Here is a 12,846-nt window from a genome sequence, read left to right on the forward strand (position 1 = left end):
AAAGAAAGAAAAAGAAGAAAGTTGTACAAATGATCAAAAAGACAAAAGCTAATCTTAGCAAATAATTAAACAGTTAAATGGAAAAAAAGAATGACTAAACAAGATCTTGTATAATCATCTTTTCATCTTTTAATGTTGGGGTTATCTTTGAGTCTGAAAGGTAACATCGAACTTTCTACCAAATGTAAATTCCAAAAATAAAAACCAATCAATATGATTTGTAAACATTATTTTTAAATGAGTTAAAAGACAACGTTCTTATAGAGATATATAATATTTAATATAATTTCATCAAAAGTCCAAATTGGGTACAAGAAAAATTTAATTTTGAAGCATGTAATCAAACAATTAAGCAAATAAAATTTTTTTTTTCTGAATAAGCAATTTTTTCTTATACAATAATAATTATGAATTCAAATATCACACGTCCAATAAAAAGATAAAATATATATATATATATAACTTAAAAAAAAAAATTAAAGAAAGAGTGTAAATCTAGCCGACGTGGCATCGTGGTTTCTGACAAGAATTCTTCAAAACTTGACTGTTTACTGTACATTAAAAAAAGAAAAGAAAAAGAAAAAAGTCGAATTCTCACATCCCAATTATCAAAAAGACAAAAGCTACTCGGTCTTGGTAAATAATTAAACAGTTAGATGGAAAATAAATAAATAATAAGATCTTGAATTATCATCTCTTCATCTTTTTAACGTCGGGTTATTTTTAAGTTTCTACCATAGGTATATTCCAAAAATCAAAATCAATCAATACGATTTACAAACATCATTTTTAGACTAGTTTCTTTTTTTCTTTTTTCTTTTTATAATATGAGAAAGAAATTATTTTTAGCTAAATTCAAGTTTAAATTTTGAATTTAAAAATGTATTTTCTAAGATCAAATATCATTTTTAGATGAGTTAAATGACCAAGTACTTATAGAGATATATAATATTCAATTTAATTTAATCAAAAGGAATATTCAAAAGATTATTATTAGTCCAAATTGAAAATGAAATTCTGAAGCACTTGATCAAACAATTGCCTGCATTTGGGATTGATTTTGAAATTTTAAAATTAATTATTAAAGATTTTAAAGCTATTTTAAATGTTTAATAAAACAAAAAAATTTTGATTTTACAATAATTTATATTCTCTACCATCAATTTTTCAAAAACATTAAAAAACTAATGTTTTAAATTTTGATTTTAACTTATCTAATGATTTATAATTAAAATATCAATCTTAATCCTTATTGAAAATTTAATATCATTTTTGTCATAAATATATTAATATTTTACTGAATAATTTTATGATCAACATTTTTCTTCTTTATTTTTTTTTTCATTTATTATAATTTTTTAATCAAAATTTATTATATTTGTGATATATGTTATTTATAATAATAAAAGTATAATACTAAAAGTAAACAAATTAATAATAAATAAAATATTTTTTAATTATAACATACTATTATAATAATAATAATAATAATAATGAAATATATTATTTATCAAATAGTTATATAATAATTATTAAATAATAATTTATCAAATATTTGACTGTAACTAACTTTTTTATCATGCAAATTACAGTAATAATTATCAATTCAATTATCAATATTATCCAAAAAATAAAAATAAAAATAAAAAAGATTATTATTATTATTAATTTTAAATTAAAGAAACTGTGTGAATCTAGTCGACGTGGCGTTGTGGTTTTCTGACAAGAAGATCTTCAAAACTTGACTGTTACTGTATGCTAAATAGAAGAGAGTAGGGAGAGGAGTGTGAAGTGAGATCGTCATGCTAACGTTGTCCGTCCTTAATAAATTAATTTTAAAAAAAAAAACCAAAAATCTTTTGGTTTGGATTTTGGTTGGGAAAAAAAAAAATAATAATAATAATAAAAATAAACAGAATCGCCCGGATTTGCCGTTAACTTAGCCCGACGGAACGGAGTTTCAGATGGTCACAGTCTCACAGACACAGCTGCCTTTACTTGGTTACTTTCATCAACTCCGTACCACTGTCACTGTGACCCTATTGCTACTACTCGCTTCGCAAACACAACCCCTCTCTCTCTCTCTCTCTCTCTTCAAAAGTTGCTTAGTTTTTGTTTCTTCCTTTGCCAGATTTCACATGCTCTAACCTACATTGGATAAAGCGCTCACCATTATTTCTCTTTATATATATATATTTTTATCATTATAAATCCACTTATTCTTTTTTTTTCTATTCTATTTTTAATTAAAAGAAATGTATATGCATTATTTTATTTATTTTTATTTTTTTAAGGTGAAAAAACAGCTGGGGGAGATTGAAGTTTGCCTAATCTAGACTGTAGTTTTGCAAGTACACAAAATTTCTGATTGCGATGACAATGATGGTGATACTGATACTCAACTGTAGTCTGTACTTTGTATAATCTTGTTTAAATAAAATTGATTAATTGGTATGTTTTTTATAATCACACCTATAGAATAAAAAATTTAATATTTTTTTTTCTTTTAAGATGTAAAATATTGTGACTTAGATTAAAAAAAAAAAACTATTATTACAACAATGATTAAAATTCAAACACATTTAAAATGTATTGATAAACAGAACAAATTTTGTATGAATTCATTTACAGGAACTCATTTAAAAACTTATAAGGAATATCCTTGAATTTTTATAAAAACGGATTTTTGTCAAAATAGTTTTTCTATATATTTATGATTTGGGAAATTTTATTTTTGCCATACTTATATTTAGTAAACATGTTTTACAAAATTATCATTCATTTTATTTTAGGTTTTTATATCTATTAAAAATATGATAATTTTTAAATTTTAATAATTAAAAAATAATATTTTATATTACATAATTAATTAATACTGTAAAAATATAATTTTAATTTTAACTATTCAAATTAATCCATAAAAAAGTGACATGAAAGTTGGTCATGATTTTTCAGGAGCATAAATATAATTAAAATAAATTTGAAGACACCTAATAGTAATTTTCCCATTTATTATAAAAATTTAAAACCCATATCGTTAAATTCTATGGGGATTGTTGCACATGAAATCCCTTAGGTAGACAAAAGAGAGGATCCCAAAACAGACAAACCAATATTAATTTTATTTAAACTCACTTAAACTAATTTAATTTATCCAACTCAAAAAAAGGTTTTAATTTTATTTATCCATAAAAAAATGGAAATTAAATGGAAAAATAATCACGAGAAAGGAAGTGTTGTAGGGGCGGTTAGGTTTGGAAAGAAGAAAAGGACTGTAATGGCGTCAGCAAATGCGTGAAGGGAAGGGATGTAGAAGAAGAAGAAGAAGTGTTGTTGTGTCATGAGTCACTGTGTCATTTGTGTCATGGCAAATAAAACCAAAGCCCTTTACTCAATTAATTAACAAAGCAGTTTCTGATCAATATCGTACTTTATGTATTTTTTTTCTCATAAGCATTAATTTTAGACCGTCCGATGTTCTCGAACTTGGTATTCAAACTTGATATCTTGTAGCTATCAACCTTGGCGGCCCCTGTACTGTCTGCAAAGCATTAAGACCTACCTGCAACCTTCAACTCCCAGATGCTGACCTATATTTTACATTATATATAATATTTATATTATTATACTGCAAGCCTTTTTCCTTTAATATATAATAATCTTTTAAAATTAAAAAGATAATACAATGTGCATTAGTGTTGATCCCATTGATAAATGTTGATTAGTAATGATAAATGGTTGGACTTTAAACAAATTTTCTCTTAAATTTCCAAAAATTTCTTTTGGATACTACAAATTTCATCATAATCAATTCTTTGGTTATTCGGATTTGATCATTAGTAATTATGGTGAATTTCTTTTCCTTTACTACCTTCATTTGGAGCACATGAGCGACATGATATTCCATGGTTTCGCACCTTATGATATTTCACAATCCATACTTTTTTTAGTCATTCAATCATTCGAACTTTATTGTTCGGATACCCTCATCAAATAGTTTGGCTCAGCCATGGTCAAGTCATATGCATGGATGGCTCAATCACCGATGACAAAAAGTAATAATAATAATAAAATATAAAAACTTTATTAGAACAAACTTGAATTAAAGTTTCTCCCATTTAAACCTTAAATAACACAAGATTTGCATTCACCTAAGGGGTAAAAGAAAAGATGAAAACAAAAACTATACAAACATGTGCAACGTCAAACAAAGCAAAGCATGTATATTTTGCAAAATAATTATTAAATATTCATTTATGAATGATTCCTTACACTATATTGTTTGTGTAAGGATTAAATACAGGTTTTTTTTTTTTTTTCCCTATTCAGCATCAAAAGGGAAGTTTTAACTATACATTGATTACTCGATCAAAGGAGAACAAAGTCCATACTCCGAAAGGGCTAGTTTTCTAATGAGGAAAAAGAGTTACTCTGTTGGGTTATGTCATCTTAAACAAAGATAAATGGAATATTGCCCAGAAAAAGGAAAAAGCAAAAAAAAGAAAACAAAAAAAAAAAAACAAAAGAAGAGAAAGGTGAACGGATATCTTTCTATGTCAACAAAAGATTTTATTTTATTATTATTTTTTTATTGGTAGAGAAAAAAAAAACAACAAAATTAAATGTCCATTTGAAAATGATTTTAGAATGACAAATCATTTTGAAAAAAATTAATATTTTTTTGATACATAATGTTCGGCAAAAAACTATGTAATATGTCTTCGATATTAAAAAAAAAAAAAAACTAATTTGATAATATTGTTATTAAAAAATCATCCAAAAAAATTAGATAATTTTCAAAAAAATTACCTTTTAAAGTGGAAGTAATTTGTAAGGGTAAGTGGCAGAAAATAATCCCATAAAGGCCCTAATCGTGGAGAAAAGGGGTTTGGTTACGATGCAATCAATCAAAATCAAATTCTATGATCTTTTCACAAAATAAAAAGGTTAAATTCTGTAAGTGACGACAAAACTACATGAAAGGACTAGTAGACTAGTAGTCAGTGAACAAATTCAATATATTATTAATACAGTGGACAAAATTATTATTGCCACAAATTAATCAAGGATTATTTAAGTTAATCAAGATCAAAGAACACAGCACAGAAAATATGCATACATCAAGCAATTAGCATCAAATCAAGAAGATAAAGACATAAATAATTCAACAATTATGAAAGACTTTTTTGGATAATCAAGTTAAAGAAGAAAGCAACTTGTTCCCAAGTCCCAACTAGCGATAGAGGATGAGAGGATGAAATTGCTCCTTATAGCCTATAAAAACCAACATGTTTAATATCATTGAATGCATTAAATTTTCCCAATAGTGTAACCAAATAAAAACAAGTCACCTGAGTGATGTAGCATCTACAAATATTCAATATCACAAAAAAATTAAAATGCAAGCCAATCGTACAAATTTCGGTTGAGATATAAATTATCAATATAATAAAATAATTGGTTCAGATTCTCCTCTTTGTTGCATTAAGCTGTGAAAGAAATTTCAAGAGAGTTGGAGAGAGATTTTATACAAAAAAGTGAAAAATAAAAAATTAAGAAAGAAAAATCCCATTGGACAGGCAGGTTATGTGAAAAAAGTATCATAACTTTATAATAAGAAAGTAGAGAAAATTAAAAAAACAAAGAAAAAAAAAAAGACGAAAATTTAGTATCTGTAAAGCGTTTTGATTTTGGTGGATTCAACTTTCCACAGGCAAAAGATCTTACCCTCACCGCAATATATTAATTATTATTATTATTTATTTTGGAGTTGGAGTATTTAAAATAAAAATATTAAAATAACAGTGAATGGATATGTATAATAAAATTGATTTAATCATTTATATTTACAATCAAAAAATTAATAAATTTAGATTATAAAAATAAAAATTATTATAAATGATTGAGAAAAAAAGATGAAAGAAGAACAAGATGGTGAATGGATATAGGAAGGCTTCTACATGAAGCCCATTTGACATTATTAGGCCCATCTGTTCTTTTTTTCATTTTGCCTACACTCTGAGAAACCCGTTCTTTCCGTCGTGGACTGAGAGTCGCTCTGGCCCATATTGAAGCCCAAAATAAGATAGAACAAAAATAAAAAATGAGCCCATTTTTTATTATTTTATTTTACATAACCAACTTGAGCCCTTTTTCATTTTATTATTATTATCTTTTTATCTTTAAGAATAAGGGACTAGACTCTTGAACCATAATACATGGACAGAAAATGAGAGATCAAAAGTTAAAAAGTGAGCCACATTTTTTATTATTTTATTTTATTTTCTTGTTTAACAAGCATAAGAGACTAGAATCCTTTTTTTATTTATTTATTATTATTTTTATATGAGTAAGAGAATTGACCCTTGAACCTTAATAGAAGGACAGGGTTCAAAAAGAGATAAAGATTTTTATGAATAAAGATTACAATATATTCAAAATTAAAAAGAGAAGACTTCATTCAAATCTAACTAAATTCAGGGTTTGCAAGTGTATTTATAGTGAATTTTACCACTAAATCATAAAGCTTACAAATTCAAAAGCAAAAACCAACATGAATATACTATTAAAGTGTTATGAGTTTCAAATGTAACTATTATTACTATTATTTTTTTTATATTGAAAGTGGGGATTGAATTCCTATAATTTTCTGAGAAAACATTAGTATTTGGTTATTTTAAGACTCTGTCAAATGCAATCTTTTCATTAAAATTCCATTCAAATCGTTGTTTAGACGTTTACGTTTTAATCAAACCGATTGGAGAACGAAAATTAATCAAAAAAGAAGAAGAAGAAGACGAAGAAGAATAATGGAAAAACAGAGGAGAAAATGCAGTGAAATTGGGAGGAAATGGTCGGCATGTAACATATGAAAAACGAGTTTAACATTAAAAAAATAATTAATAATGATAAAAAAAAAAAAGGCCTTGCAATTACTTGTATTTTTGGTTTTTTAAAATGGGATACACCGACATTGCAAAATGTCAATATTAACCCCGATGAAAATGCTCAATCATCGTCAATTCCAGCGAGTTTTTGTGTAGAGAAAACGCCAACCCAACAACTGAATTTACTTATTTTTCTCCGTCTGCCCTTTTTTTTTTTTTGGGTTGTCTCTCTTTTAATTATTATTCATTTTATGATTGTTTATTTGAATATAATTTTCTCACTTTTTATTAATGAGGTGAAGAAAAGAAAATTACTTAAAATGCTATTTTTATGGACAACAAGTGTTTTGAGTCAAATTTATGCAGGTTCAAAAAAGATATTGAAAAGAAAAATATTTTCGAGTGGAACAAAAATCTATTTAGTTCTTGCAAACATTATCCCAAAATATAAAATAGCTTCACCTTCTATTTCGTTTTACAAATGACAAAATCAATCTTTTTTTTCAACTATTCTGATTAACATATAAAAGAAGAAAAAGTTACACCAGAATACCTTGTATTTTGCAGATTTTTGCTGATTTGCTTTTGTATTTTGAAAAATTATATGAATTTAAATCATCAATGTATAATAATTTTACAATCAAACAAATGAGAATGTTGTACTTGTAAGGTAGTATAGGCGACTTTTTTTTTCAACAATACCCAATATAAAAAAAAAAAGATATAATTTTGTTATTGATATGAAAAATAAAATAAATAAATATATAATGTTGAAAATATAAACGTCTAATAAAACAATGCAAAATGCAGACCAATATCAAAAATAATATTTTTTTATTTTCCTAAAAAAATAGTCCAATGAATATTCTTTTCAAAATAATAAACTTTTTCTTTTGAAGCATATTAATAATAACCTTAAAGTGGATAAATTATAGATATTCATATAATTCATATTAGTTTAATTTATAAAAATCAATAATTTAATTTAAATTACTTAACACTGAATCATAGTATCATATCCAATAAAGTATCCAAGAAGATTTTTTTTCTTTTATTTATTTATTTATTTTTTTGGCCAAAAAGACATAAATTAAAGATATAGAAAAAAAGAAAGAAAAAGAGAAAAAGGAAAAGAAAGTGAAAAAGAATGGGAAATAGCGCCAAAAAAAAAAAAAAAACAAAAACAAAACAATGTTCCACATGTGAAGCGTGTCCACAGTCCACACTTGGAAAAGCACTGTTTACCACACAAAAAATAAAATAAAAAAAAACAATTCAAAAATTCAATTTAAATATTTAATTTATTTGGTTATTAAAATTCTTCTACCTTCCACATTAGGGTTTTCTGCTGGGGGTTTTCTCTTCTTGCTCTGTTCTGTTTTTCTCCATTACCATTCTAGTCCATGCTTTTTACCAATTCAAGCGTCTCTGGAAATTTTCTTCTTCAATTGGTTCGAACGCATGTGAAAAGTCAAGCTTTTTTCCATTCTTGAAGAGAAAGAGAGGGGCAATTTTTAGAGAGAGAGAGAGAGAGAGAAGAGGGTAAAAAAAAGGAAGAAAAGAGTGAGTTGTGGGCTATAAATATGGAAGCTCGGGTTGGTGGGGTGGTAGTTGAAGGAGGCCAAATGGCTTTGAACTCTGCTGCTGCTGCCCAAGGGACCGTCGTCGATGGCGGTGCTAGGAAATTCTTGCAGCATGGCCAGGTGAAGCAGTCTCTCAATCAGCAATCCCAGATGGGCACCGTGCCTCAGCTTCTCGCCGGTGGTATCGCCGGTGCCTTTAGCAAGACCTGTACTGCGCCTCTTGCTCGCCTCACCATCCTCTTTCAGGTCCATCTCCTTTTTTTTTTTTTTTTTTTTTAAATTTTTTTTTAATTGTAAGTCATGCGGTTTTAAGATTCGTTATCATTAAGTTTGTGTTTTTATGAAATCGGTTTTTGCGGGTTGGTGCTTTTGATAATTGTTTTTCAAATTGGGGAAGTGGGGTTTGTTTTCTCGGCTTGGTAGACAGTTGTTTAGTTCAAAGATATTTGAATTTCGATAATGCATAGGAAAAGAATGTGGAATTCTTTTGTATATGAATTAAGAAGGGCTTATTTAATGTTTGGTGAGGATGGTAGATAGGTAGTTACCAAAAAAAAAAAAAAAAAGAGAAAAAAAGAAAAAAAGAAAAAAGAAACCCGTCGTATTTTTGTGAGATTGGAGGTATGGAAGCACATTTTTCAGCTGTGATTAGTTTTAATGTATAATTTGGTAATAAAAATTTAACGGAAGTTCGTTTCTTAAAATAATTTAATGCTAAAAGGATTTTTTTTTGGGATAGTGAATGGATAAATTGATCATGAGTTGTGTTGGAATTCATGGTTGTGGTTGTTTTGTTCAGGACTGATTTAAGGGTGGATGGGTATCAATTGAATACTCAATTGGTTTTATTTTTGAAGAAAGCTTCTGTTTTAGGAATCTGTGAATGCAAGAAAGGTCTCTTTTTTTGAGACTTGTATACATTCAATTTAATTTAAAAAGTATTAACCTATTTTTCTTTTTATTCTACTTGTTGAATATCAGAGTTTGATGATTCTGAAATTACTAACTTTGGTGAATTGCAATTATTATCTTATCATCCTTAGTATAGAATATAATTTGACCCTACATGCGTATAATTTATGTTCCTGTAGTCACATGTAGTTTTCTTGCACTTCTTCCTTTAACTGGTAGTTTGGATGCTGTTCTATCATATACTTTAGGTGCAAGGAATGCATTCTGATGTTGCGATATTGAGCAAGGCTAGCATATGGCATGAGGCTTCGCGAATTGTCAAAGAAGAAGGGATTAGAGCATTTTGGAAAGGCAATCTGGTTACAATTGCTCATCGCCTTCCTTATTCTTCTGTCAACTTCTTTGCTTATGAACGCTACAAGAATGTTAGTGCAGATGTTTCAAGTTAACTGTGCAGTTAAAGTAAATTGATATTCCATTCATTCAGCTTATTTAATTATTTGTTGGTCTTTTGTTTTGCAGGCATTGCAGTCAATTCTTGGGGAAAATCGTAGGGAACATGCAAGTGCAAATCTTTTTGTGCACTTTGTCAGTGGTGGGATGGCAGGAATAACAGCTGCCTCAGCAACGTATCCACTTGATCTTGTGAGGACACGTCTCGCAGCACAGGTAACTGGGGAAGAATCTTCCAATGTTCTTTGATGTTGTTGATTAATGTAGGTCTGGTTGGTTCATAACTGCCCATTCCTTATGTGTTTTCAGTTTGATTTTTATCAGTATTTAAACTTCGCAGAGAAATACAATATACTATAAGGGTATCGGGCATGCATTTCATACCATTTGCAGAGATGAAGGCTTTTTGGGCTTGTATAAAGGACTAGGACCAACACTCTTGGTATGTTTTACAAGGCTTTATCCATTTATTATATATCTCCATTTTGCTGGTGTTGATTGCCTCTTGAATACTTTGTATGCAGGGTGTTGGACCCAGTATAGCAATAAGCTTTTCTGTTTATGAGATGTTGAGGTCTTTCTGGCAATCTCGAAGGTGAGAGATTACACTGTTGGGGTCACTTGGGGGTATCAGTGTTAATTAGTTCTTCTTATGCTCTATCGAATTATTTTTAACTTTTTCTTGTGACTTCAGGCCTAACGATTCCACAATCATGGTCAGTCTTGCTTGTGGGAGTCTATCAGGCATTGCATCATCAACTGGTGAGCTTATCGTTACCTAAAGGGTGTATATATTAGCCCCATACACCACGTTTGAAACATTGAATAACCTTAGCCTTATTGCAATTCTTTTGTTTTATATCTTTTGAAAAATGCCCTGAAGTTGAGGCTAAGGAGGGCAAAAAATGGTCATCTTTACTTTCAGAGAAGAGAGAGAAGTGCCTTCATGTTCAGTTAATTTGTGCCTAAATTTTTTGGTTAGCGGCTCATAATGTCATATTTTAAAGACCTTTATTCAAACCATTTGTTTCTCTGACTATAAATATGATTACTATTGCCATTAAAATCCAATTTGCTTGCAAGTCAAAACAAATCAGTTAATTAGGCTACTCTTGGACAAAAGATTGCAATCACAGGGGCTTTTAGAGACTGGAGAAGAGGCTTTTTGGTTATTAGATAAAGAAAGGGTGAAACAACCACTTTAGGTTGAGTGGTAGTGAGAGATTGCAAACTTATGTGGTTATGTTTACATCATAGGAATGAACTGATAGGAACATGAATAAATATGTAGTAAATCTATGCAATCAAAGTAAACAAATATATACTTTAGATTGAATATTGTTTGTTATTTTCTTACTACCTTTTGTTTTCTTTCAGCAACTTTCCCTCTAGATCTTGTGAGGCGAAGAATGCAGTTGGAGGGGGCTGCTGGTCGAGCCCGGGTGTATAATACTGGTTTGTTTGGAACATTTAGACTTATATTTAAGACCGAAGGCATGCGGGGCTTGTATAGAGGGATTCTGCCAGAATACTACAAGGTTGTTCCAGGTGTAGGCATTGTGTTCATGACCTATGAAACGCTGAAGATGCTTCTAACACGCATTGAAACAAGTTAATATTTCGCTCAGATTTCTCGTGTTCTCGGTATCAGTTGTGCTTATCAATTTGATTAAAACCAAAAAAAAAAAAAAAAAAAAAAAAAAAGAAAAAGAAAAAGAAAGAGAAAAAAGAAAATTAGGATTCCAACAGGTTAAAAAAGTTAGGAAATAGAATGAAGTTGGTTAGTGATACAAGATGGGCAGGTGAAATACTTGTTTGGTAGTTTTGAGAAATCCTATCGTGGTAAATTTTGCGGTTGCTGCCATGAGGCGATAATTTTTTTTGATGTATAGGTAGTCACTTCCATGAGTCACATTATTGTACCAATTTAAGCATTGTTAGTTTGTAACCTCAAAAGGTATTCATTGGTGATTAATATTTATCAACATTACAGATTTGTTCTGGCAGCTCCTTTGTTACCTGACCTTTTTTATACTACTTTTGTTGGTGTATCGGAGGATGAGGCTCTTTAAATGCCTGTACGTCTTATTGAGGAAGGAGTTGTCATGTTCTCTAGGAGTTCAATACCAAAACATAAGTTGTCATAAACTAATGGTCCTTTTTTTGGACCATTGGGTTTTGATAAACTAAATTTACGATCTAAAATGTTTTTAATCCTATAACTCTTATTGCAACGCAACGTCGTAGAAGCCTCAAGTGCGCAATATTACTAGTCGTGTATCTCCGCTGACAAAATACAGAAATCATCGTACGACATGTAGGATTTTTTTTTTCCTTCTTTTTTTTTTTAAAAAAAAAATTTTCCTGGTGACTCACAGAGCTACAACCACTTACCTTGTCATCTGGAAGCTGATATAACTGGTACGGTGGTTTTAGACAGGATCTTATTATTGATTATATATGCTTAAGGAAAAAGATTATAATAATTACCATTAGTGAAAATGATGATCTTTTTAAGCTGGTGCTTTACAGCTTTCGTTTGCTTTAAACAATGTTACAAATAAGACCTCATCTGCCACTCTTTTAACAAACATTTATCCAACATCATAAGCATAGTTTGTGCATGCTTTTCGCATATCATTTCTTGTGACGCTAAATTAGAAAGATTCTCTTGTGTTTCTTTTGACCATTTAATTCAAAAATGAAAATTGGCATATTTTTATAGTACCTATCATTAATCGAAAGGTGTGACAAATATACAGGATCGTAATCGAAGGGTGTGACAGGTATACAAGATAGTAATCAGATAAAATGTGGGTGTATATATGATTCTCTCAGGGGATGTTTCTGTTGTTAGAGAGTAAGAGGCTATAGACGAAACATATAGGATGGTATATATGTATATATATATATATATATATAAAAGTAGCATAAATGCATATATGCAAATATGAACACAATCAGTTAAAAGAAAAAATCCCAGAAGATATATGCAAGAGACCTTTCCATAA

General features: G+C 28.9%; 1 protein-coding gene across 1 annotated transcript; it reads left to right on the forward strand.

The window, feature by feature from the left end:
• Positions 1-8,197: 8,197 nt before the first annotated feature.
• Positions 8,198-11,841, forward strand: LOC107430651 (uncharacterized). Its single transcript, XM_016041519.4, has 7 exons — positions 8,198-8,716; positions 9,631-9,807; positions 9,905-10,051; positions 10,176-10,277; positions 10,360-10,430; positions 10,530-10,597; positions 11,213-11,841. Exons 1-7 carry the CDS (start codon positions 8,471-8,473, stop codon positions 11,449-11,451), a joined length of 1,050 nt encoding a protein of 349 aa, XP_015897005.3. The 5' UTR covers positions 8,198-8,470; the 3' UTR covers positions 11,452-11,841.
• Positions 11,842-12,846: the final 1,005 nt, after the last annotated feature.

This window comes from Ziziphus jujuba, chromosome 6, assembly GCF_031755915.1.
Source record: "Ziziphus jujuba cultivar Dongzao chromosome 6, ASM3175591v1".
NCBI lineage: Eukaryota > Viridiplantae > Streptophyta > Magnoliopsida > Rosales > Rhamnaceae > Ziziphus > Ziziphus jujuba.